This window comes from Teleopsis dalmanni, chromosome X (genome assembly GCF_002237135.1).
Source record: "Teleopsis dalmanni isolate 2A chromosome X, ASM223713v2, whole genome shotgun sequence".
Lineage (NCBI taxonomy): Eukaryota > Metazoa > Arthropoda > Insecta > Diptera > Diopsidae > Teleopsis > Teleopsis dalmanni.
Genome location: NC_051848.1, coordinates 2,969,854 through 2,980,687, shown reverse-complemented (window position 1 = coordinate 2,980,687; position 10,834 = coordinate 2,969,854). Strand labels below are relative to the sequence as shown.

Genomic DNA, 10,834 nt, shown 5'->3' with positions numbered 1-10,834 from the left:
CTTAACCAATATAAATAAATTTAGGCAAAACATGCCATAAAAAATGTGAATGGGATGGACAGACTGATTGTTGCGAAAATTAGTGCGATGTTTGAAAAAAATAAAGAAGGGAAAAGGCATCACTCTACAGATTAGTCTGAATCCGAGTGCAGAAATCTTCTTACCTAGCTTCCTACAAATCAATTGAACGGAAAGATTCATAGAAGTGAAGGATATGGAGGAAGAATTTTATTACTTCAATAAAGTTTTCCCACAAATAAAAACTTTTAAAAGCAAATTGGTGTTTGCTTTTGGACAATTGAATATATGAACAACGTTTATATATTAGATATGGTCGGATTTAATCGAGATAAGTAATCATTTTCCACTGTTCTATATTCTGTGCAATGTTGCATAGAAATTTAAAAATTTTATCTCCTGAAGAAAATGTCGGGCGGTGGTTTATTAAAATCCACATTGTAATTTGAATGGGCTTTTAAAGATAATGCTGAATCAGTATGAAATGGATTTATTGTTTGTTGGTATTCGACTATATTAATTTTGTACTAAAAATATGAAAGCTAGGATCAACTGATGATAAAGATGATAGCACTATCAGATTAATAATCTATTTAAAGATCAATCATAAGGAAATTATTAATAAGAAGAGTTTAAGTTATTATACGTTGATGGTGAACGTTAACTTTAACTGACGCCGGTTAAAATTTGCTGCACCGAGTCTTGTCAGACTGGGATGTGATTCAAGTTTGTTTTGTAGAACTGGAGAGTATATGATTTTATAATTAGTCATATTTTTTGTACTGTGCTAAGTGAGATATTTAATTCTCAGTATATATGGTATTGATATCGACCATATAAGGCGGTGGTTTATGCGAAGAATGGTAACATTTTATCTAGAGTTACATGCAGGATTTGTGGTTTGATTGTTATGGGGATCTCAAATTTTTTTAAATGAAATGGACTGAGTTAGAGAATAGAGAAACTTAAAAGATTACATGGAAAATCGAAAGCGATTCCTGTCTTCTAAGAAGAACAATAATTAATTGCTTTGAATTAATTAATAATTATATTTATAATTGCTGTTTTAAGTATTTGCAAGTTGAATATATATATTAACTATATATATAGGAAAGGGTGAAGTCCCAATTAAGTGGTACATATATTTTTTTTTGATAAATCTATTTACATTGAGTAGTACTATAATATCAAATAATAATTCAAATGACCTATTTTATTCTTAACAAGTAGAATAAAAAACAAAAATTTGAACTAAATGCAAAATTATTATAATTTTTACTCTATTTTATTAAAAACATAACATTGTAACAACTTCCTTAAAAATATTGTTTAATTTTTACATTTCACAGTCTTAATTATCTAAATTATTTAATTAATTATTAATTATTGTTTTTTAACTTTCTTATTCTTATTTTTGTTTTTGGCTTCGTCCTTCTTCTTGCATTGTAGTGCATTACAGGCCTTTTTGCATATAAAGCAAAAGCCCAATTTAATGATTCTCCAAACAATGTAGAGGGCGATAAATATAACTGCAAATACATCTAATGCAAGATACTGTATAGTATTCAAATGTACCAGTGGACTCTGCATATGTACGGCACCATGATGACGTGCTACATATTCGGTCCAATATACAACGCTCTGTTTAGCAGACATTGGGCGATCGCGATATAATTCAGAGAACTTGTTTATATTCTTTTTGTAAATTGGATTTGAGAGAACTTCTTGCAGTGCTTTTGTCAAGGCTTCTTCCGTTAGTGACAGCATATCTAATTGTACTCCATAACCAGACTGTTCCATATATTCAGCATTTTTCGATTGATCAGCGAAACATGGAAGGGCTACCATAGGTACACCATGATATTGTGCCTCTGCAATGCCACCTTTACCGGCATGTGTTATAAACAGTTTTAAGTTAGGATGGGCTAAAATGTCATCCTGTGGTAACCATTTCTTATAAATTATATTCGATGCTTTGCCGGGAGTATTATCTAAGTCTTCCCATTTCCAGATGACATTTTGCTTAAGTTTCGATAATACATTATATATGATTTTATTAGTATTAGGATTGATAAAGTCGCTCTTTAAATTTGAACCCAAACTGAAAAGTATGGCGCCATTTTCTTTTGATGCATTCATGAGATCATCAATGTCCTGTAAGTAATAATAAAAAATTTGTAGATAATCAATAAAATTTATATTGTTATATATTATAATATATTGAAATTTATTATATTTATTATATTGTTCGTACATAACCCTTGGACAGTAAGTTAAGGAATTGAACTCTGGCTTACTTATACGTTTCATTTTGGCTTGAAACCAACAATATATGACATGTAAAATTACAAACATGACAGCTGAAATTACAAACAAAACTCTCGTGTAAATACAGTGTTAATATGCGGTATTCTAAGATCCCGATATTGATTCATGAACAAAAATTAAACTAATAAAAACATAAGTCAAACCTATATAAATTACATTGTGTTATTTTTTCAGATTTAAATAATATGACTTCAAGAAATTCATTGAAATCTTCAAGTCTAACGTTAAATTAAAATTTTTGTGTCCTATTACAAGAAATCTATTGCGAACAGAAAATGGGGAAAGATAAATTTGAAGTGGCAGTCTTGTGCACTCCAGTTCAGTTAAGCACATATAATGGTCCAATGGGAAGCCACAGATGAGACAACGTCCGTACGTTAGGCGTAAAGAATACCCTTACAGGACGAAGTTTTAAACATCTAGTGCATGACCAGCGTCTTTTCGGGAACGTGCAACTTTCCAGCCAAATAAAGGGACACCAAATTGAAAAGTCTATATACTTGTTTATGTTCTTAATATAATATTTGGTCTAGTTGCGAAAAATTTTATTAGAAGATTAAGTTACAATAGTGATGCCATATACCATATATAACGTTATGATATATTGAACATTTTAGAAATTTTGCAGCTTAGAAATTTTTTAAAAATTATAGAAACTAGTTTCAATCAAATCGATAAACCTAAGCAATATAAATATACTACAGCACAACTTTTTCTTTACATTTAATTTTCTTAACTCTCTGTCTCATGTTTCTACTTTTCAAAAGATAGATATTTTTATCTATCTATTAATAGATAATTGGCGATATATTTAGCATCGTAAACTATTCTACAGATATATCTAAACTATTCTCTTCATTTTTATATTGTTTTTGAAGTTAATCTGATTCAGGATTACTGAATGGTATCTATTGTAAACAGCGTTTAAATAACGTTTAAAATAGATTGGTATAGAAAAGCTATACCAATTAAATCATATACGTAACAGTGGGAATTTATGAATATATGAATAAATATATATAATAAATTCTAAAAAGTACTTTTCCTATTTTATGAAATTATATGATATCATTATCTCTGTTTAAAAAATGTAAAAGAACTGTCACAGATATTGAGAATGTAAATGTACATAATAGAGTAAACATATTTAATTTTATTTGAGTATTAACAGTATCAGTTCTATAAAAACTACCAATCGTAAATATAAGCTCAAATATTTATACATACATACATACGTTTATATAAGAATATGATTACTTTTAGAGAACTCCATTAATTGAACTTTATCATATCACAGATTATTATTGAATATTTTACAATGTTATAACTCAACATTGATTAGAACTAATTTTACCCTGTGATATTATATATGTTATCAATAAAAATGTACAAAGTACATCATTAACTGGACACGTAAGTTAAAATATAGTTAAGTGGTATACGTACTTAATAATGTTTATGTTATGTAGGTAAGGAACTAATAAAATTATTCTCAAAAGCTCTATAAAGTTAGTAGATGATGACGGTGCAGTTGCTAAGTAGCTTTAATTAGAAATTGAGATATAATTGATAGCATTGGTAAATATATTTTCAATGTCAATGAGGGTATTGAAAATGTTATACGGAAGGTTTTCTATAGAAAACTTTTATTCGACTTTTTTCTGTCTTTTACAGCTGGTACTTTCTTATAAAAATAATAACTTTCTTGTTATTATTCTTTTATTGCTATTGTTATATATAGATGTAGGTCAGTGGCTCCCAATTGATGGTCCGCGTTATGTTTACATAGTTTATAGTTTGTCCACTGAGATCTCATTTATTAGAAAATATATTATACATTATACAAATACATTATTAGGCTACATAACGTCAATATGATAGAAGTGTCTATTTTTACTTTAATAGAAACTGTGGTATTTAATAGAGAAGTTTCGAACAGTAGTGAGCTATTTTGTTGTAGCTCTGTGCTTTAAATTTGGCGGGCATGACTTCAATCCCTGGTACTGGCAGTCTCAAAAAAAAAATGAAAATTATTTACGAATAAATAAATACAAGAAATATTTCCACTGATGATGAGTATTTGGCAATACTCAAAACAGTGTATGGTCAGCCAAAAACCCAATTAATTAAAATTATATAAAAATAATTTTTGTTGTTGTAGCTTACTACTGTTCGAAACTCCTCTATTATTTATTTTATTTATTTATTATTATTTTATTTTATTTGTTATTTTATTAGTTTATTATTCTTAAACTTTATGGTCCGTACAAAAAACAAAAATATTATAGTGATCATTTGTCAAAAAAAGATTGGGAACCACGGATGTAGACATATAGAAATATGTATATAGAGATGCGCATTTGCGAATATAATTTGCAACTCACACGGCAGGGTTTAATGTTTAATAATAATATATTTGACTTAAGTTGTCAATGTTTGTAGTTTTCAAGCTGGCTTTGATAACTGAGCAGTCAATTAACTTGAAAAAAATAATTAAGGTAGCTTGCCTTCTCCAGGCAACTTTAAAGTCCATTGTGATCAATGACCAATAACTGTCTTCGAGAGCCAAATCGAGTCACATGGAGAAACAAATCATAAATTTCGATTATCAAGAATTATTGGCTATGAGAGTTAATTGACCATCACAAGCAAATCATTAACCGAATTGAAAGGTATGGTGCAAAATAGGAATAGTTGGTCACTATTAAATTCATACTTGCAATATTTGTGAGTATGTTCTGCAGTTAACTGTGCCGAACTAGATATAAGAGAGTTGTGTAAACTTTCTCATGTCTAGAGAGTTGTGTAAACTCTCTTATGTCTAGAGAGTTGTGTGAACTCTCTTATGTCTAGAGAGTTGTGAAAGCTCTCTTATGTCTAGAGAGTTTTGTAAACTTTCCGACTAGTATGGTATGTTTCAGGCAGAAAAAACTGCATAATAAATTTCTTTGTATGCAGTAAAGCGGACAAAAAAACAAATACTTCATACTGAACATTTTCCAATAATATGCAACAGTGCAAGTAGGCATTAGGCAAATTGAACTGGTACTTCGTCTCTAATATATCGCCTGAACTATCTTTATTATTATAAGTAATAATAATAAGAATATGTAAGCATAGAATAATACTAAAATACAAATAATTATAATTGAAACAGATATATGAAAAGTAATAAGACTGAGCGTAGGGTATCTTACAAACACTGCCGTTCCCATTTAATTACTTGTACTCTAATTTAAATATTTTAATATTAAAAACTGCACCCTTAATTAAATACAAAATTACTGCTTTTAGCACCTATTTTAGTGTTTTGTGTTTTCTAGAATCAAAATTGTAAATAATTTCGATACAATAAAAAAGTCGATAGTTTTATGCAATCAATTAAGTTGCATTAGCGCTGTTTGTTAAGTACTTGATACGATTACAGTATAAATAACGCAATACGTACCTTTGGTAATGGATCGGGCTTATCTTTGATTTGTATGCCACCCATTTCGACGACTGCTGGCACATTTGGTCTAATCAATCCTTCGCTGAAATGACTGTTGGTAAATATCATCGATACATTCTTCTTCATCTCATCATATGTTGGGAAATTTTCACGTGGGTATAAATCTCTATATCAAGTATTCATATTGTTAAAGACCTTATCCAATGAATTATTTATGTCTCCCCGACACTTACCTGTAATATCGTCTCATCAGATTGTTGATAATTAACTCTACACCACGGAAAAATATTCTCTCAAATACGTTTTTTAATCTCTGCAGGAATGTCATCGGCACACCTGGCGTTGTGGTTGCACTCATACTGGACACATATGAGATTTCTGGTGGATTTCCAACATACCTATCGATAAGATCATTACTGGCTGCAGTCCACTCAACAATAATGGGTGCTTTAAATCTAGCTGCCACACCCAATTGAAAATCATTCATAAAGAAACCTAATATGACAACGTCGAATTTGTTATCTGGATTTTCGTACAAGGCTGTGAAGCGTTTATCCTTCATCGCGTCAAATTGTAACTCTAACATTATACTCATTGAGCCAAGTAGGTCTCTCACAGTGGAAAATATCGAATTTTTCTTTTTTGCTATTTCCGACATCATCTTGTCAAGTGCTTCCATACCCTCTTTGGGAGCCGGTATTACGATGTGATTGATATTTTTGTGTGTGACTTTTGGTTCCAATGATGATACGACTGTGACATTGTGTCCCTTCTCAGCCAAAGCCTTCGCCACGGACATGTGCACTATCAAATGCGAGGGACTGTGGCTCGTATACAAGCCCAGAATATTGATACTATTTACATTTTGTATCTGAAACGCACAAAACAACAACGCAACGCCCAGCAGCGTCAAGCGATTTATTCGCGCGGTATTCATGTTGTTCGATTCTCACTGAGTATTTCACTAAATTGTTTATTTGCTGCGAATCAAGTTTTATTAAATACTTGTGTGTAGATACGACACAAACATATCTCACTGGTTAGTTTGATATGGTAATCGTTTGTATGTACATACAACAAATGAGAGATAAGACTCAGACGTGCCGCGCGTTTACTGTTGGCGCACTTGAGAGCTGCGATTTTGCTCAGATTAAGCGATTTCTGTTTCTAGAGATAAGTCAGTCTAAATATATTAAATAATGCGTGGAAGCCACAACGCTGTGGGCCTATATATGAATCGACACAATTTCATTCGCTTGATGACACTGCCGCTAATTTATGTGAAATTAACAATTTATACGATAGCAAAACAATACAAAACACACTGCTGAGTATCTAAAGATAGAGAATTTCATGAATTTCGGTTAGAATTTATAATTTTGTTAGCACAAAACGTCACTACAAGTACTCGTAAACAGAAATGTACGATTATATTGACTTTAATTAATAAAAGCAACAATATCTATTAATTGTTTATTAATTTTAATTTATGCATTTCGAATCTTCACCTTAAATATGACTTTATTATAGTTTGAATATTGGAAGAACTGGCGGTTCTGCAGACAGAGATATATACAGTCTGTCCATGATCCGTAGACACCGGATCATGAAGAGACCAAAAATTGTAACAACAGTTTTTTATGAAATTATTTAATTTATTGAATGTTTTCTTAGGTGTATAGAAGTCGAATTGTGAAGTCACCTCATTAGTGTCACAAAGAGGTCAAATTAAAATTCACTGTGACACTAGTGAGGTAAGTTGTTTTATTTTCATGTAGCTTAGAAAACATAATGTAAAGTAAGAACACTTCGAGCTAATGAGTGTAAAAAAAGAAGTATTGCAAAATTCACTGGACATTGATTCGGAACGAAACTATTTTAAACGAACAATATATAAAATATAGTTAGAAAATTGTTTGAGATTAGTTTTTTCGGAAACTATATCGAATTGATTGTAGCATATTGAAGGAAACTATTTCTAATAAAAAGATATCAAAATTTGACTTCACTTATAATTATAGATTAAACAATTTCATTTTTCGCAACATGAATTAACTAAGATATCTTCGCAAAATTTGGGACAAGTAAAACTTTGCATATGGTTTTGAGCAGTGATTCTAAATTCCTGAATCTTTTAGCACTTTAAATATGATTGCATATTTGTTTATCAATTAATGGTACATCATACTCTCACAATAATAATTAAACAATCAATTCACAAGAACGTCTTAAGGAAAGTGCAGATTCAGATTCAGAGTTCAAACCTTAGATTCAAAAAAAGTTTTAAAAGGAATAGTAGTTTCACAGGTTTATCTGACTCCTTATACGTTTAAATAGCGTTACAAATGGCTCGAATTTTTTTAAACATTTTTCATACTCACTGGTTGAAGTAACCTATAATAAATCGATCAAAATATTTTGGAAAACGGGATGAAATCAAAATCATTTTCTTTCAACTTCAATTTTAGTTTAGAGAATAAAGAATATCTAACATGAATGATTGATAAGAATGATTGCCTTTTTAGTCAAGAACATGCTAACTTTCTGTGATAGTCTATTATTGTGCGACCAAAACTAACTACATAGCTCTCAATATGCTCGATATTCAAAGAGTCGCAGAGACACAGATGAACGCTTTGAAAAATGTTTCGGTATTTTCTATATATCATTTATTGTCAGTCGAATACTGGTCTTGATTCCATATAGAATGTCTAGATAATATTCTGAGCTTACCCTATGAACTTCTAGGTTAGGAGATTCTAGGAGATCGCACAAAAAATTTTTAAGTACAATTATTTTCCAATTTTATAGAATATATAATGCACCTATGCATTTATACAATTCATTCATATTCTTAAACTTTATGGTTCCTACTAAGAAATAAAATATTATAGTAGTCCTTAGTCAAAAAAAAAATTAGGGACCACTACCTTATATTTATAATACCCTACATAAAAACAAGTTATTTGGACGGTTAGGTGTTTTTCATATCTAAAGCTTAGTATAAACAAAAATTTTAACATAAAAAATAGACATAAAACTTTATATAAAGTTATTATATATAAGTTACACGGAGGTTTATGCCAATTTTTCGTGCGAAATAAATTCTTCGTGCGTAATAAATTCTTCTTGCGAAATAAACTTTTCGTGCGAAATCGATGCTAGTACGATGCTAGGCTTAAGATGCTAAAGAAACATTTTGACAATTCGTTATTACACTATAATTTCTCTAAGATAAAAATAATTTTAAGTATATATATTTAGCATAAGATTTATTTATTTACAAGTTATATATATTTCAATGCACATACTTTTTATACAATTATTTTTAAAATATTTTAAATAAATGGTTCTTTTAGTAATAAACAACGTTGTTCGCCTTTTTTTTATTCATTCTTTAGATATTTAATTTTATTTTATCTATTTAAATATTTTGATTTTATATATTTGAAATCGGTTTTGAGCTTTTGATTTATATCTCTGTATTTTAATATTTTATATATATATATATATATTATATATATATATATTATATATATATTATATATATATATATATGCATATATATTTATATATGTGAATGAATACATTTCAATATAAAAATACATGTAATATATATATATATATTCCCATATATACGAATGCATATTTTTATATTAAATAATATATACATACATATAAGCATTTGTGTATATATATTCACATATATATAATATTTTTATGTAGAAAAAAAATATATATATATTCATACATATATATATGCTTAAATATACATATACGTTCAATTCGCCTTTGATGCTTATTTAGTTTAAATGTTTTTTTAAAATATATCTTATAATTTTTTTAATTTTTTTCTGAAACCTTTCAAAGGTTTTAATTTCTTTTTTGAATAAAAAAATCATATACTAAAAATTTTAATTAATTTTATTGTATATGCATCAGAAGTTGTTTTCAAGTTTTTTAGAGACAAACACTTATATTTATTATATTGAGCTTATAAATATATATAGCGTATATGTACGGCTAATTAACTTTTTTATAAATAAATATAGTATATATATTTTTTACATTTCGAGTTTAGATTGAATTTTGTTTTTTATTCTATTTTAAATATTTGCTTTTTATATTTTTTTTTATATATTTTCACATATTTTTTTATATATATATGTTTATTTATTTTTTTATATATATTTTTATATATATTGTTATATACTTTTTACGTATTTTGTTATATATTTTTTTGTGTATTTTTATACATATTTTTTATATAATTTTACATGTTTTTTTTTATATAATTTTTTTATATTTTGTTATATATATTTTTATATATTTTTTTATATATTTTTTTATATATTTTTTTATATATTTTTTTATACATTTTTTATTTATTTTTTTTATATATTTGCTTTTATATTTTTTTATGTTTTTTTTTTTGATTTCTTTTGTTTTTTGTATAATACATATTTTTAAAATTGTTTGTGCAATAATTTATTATAAGATATTTTATAATATTTCTTTTGATAATATTTTATTGAAAAAAAATATTTTTGATTTATTTTCAGAAAAACAAAAATTTTAATTTAAACAATTGAAACAAAAGGAACATTTAAAAATTTCATTTTAAAACGTTTGGATTAAAAATAAATAAGTTAAATATATTATATTAGTTTTGTAAAATTATAACTCTCAGTATATACATACAGATAAATATACAAATATTTATATATACAGGGTATTTCCTAAGGAAATGAGAAGATATAGTGGTCAAAATATATAAAAAAAAATTGTATAGAACGTAAGCCCGTTTTTGTATATACATGCTGTCAGAAAATACTCTATCGAAAAAAACCTTCTACAAAAAAATCATCAATACTTTAAATAAGCATATATATATGTATATACAATAATTAATAAAAAATTAAAATTCAAATTTAAATATAAATAAATATATTTACTTAAATATAAATATCATATCCATTAAAGGTTGTTTCAAAATTCACAAACGAATGTTTATGCTTATATATATATAATATTATG

General features: G+C 27.5%; 1 protein-coding gene across 1 annotated transcript; it reads right to left on the bottom strand.

The window, feature by feature from the left end:
* Window positions 1-1,368: 1,368 nt before the first annotated feature.
* LOC119690275 (UDP-glucosyltransferase 2) lies at window positions 1,369-6,965 on the bottom strand. Its single transcript, XM_038105297.1, has 3 exons — window positions 6,031-6,965; window positions 5,795-5,963; window positions 1,369-2,172 (listed from the first exon to the last, which is right to left on the bottom strand). Exons 1-3 carry the CDS (start codon window positions 6,732-6,734, stop codon window positions 1,402-1,404), a joined length of 1,644 nt encoding a protein of 547 aa, XP_037961225.1. The 5' UTR covers window positions 6,735-6,965; the 3' UTR covers window positions 1,369-1,401.
* Between the last annotated feature and the right edge of the window lie 3,869 nt (window positions 6,966-10,834).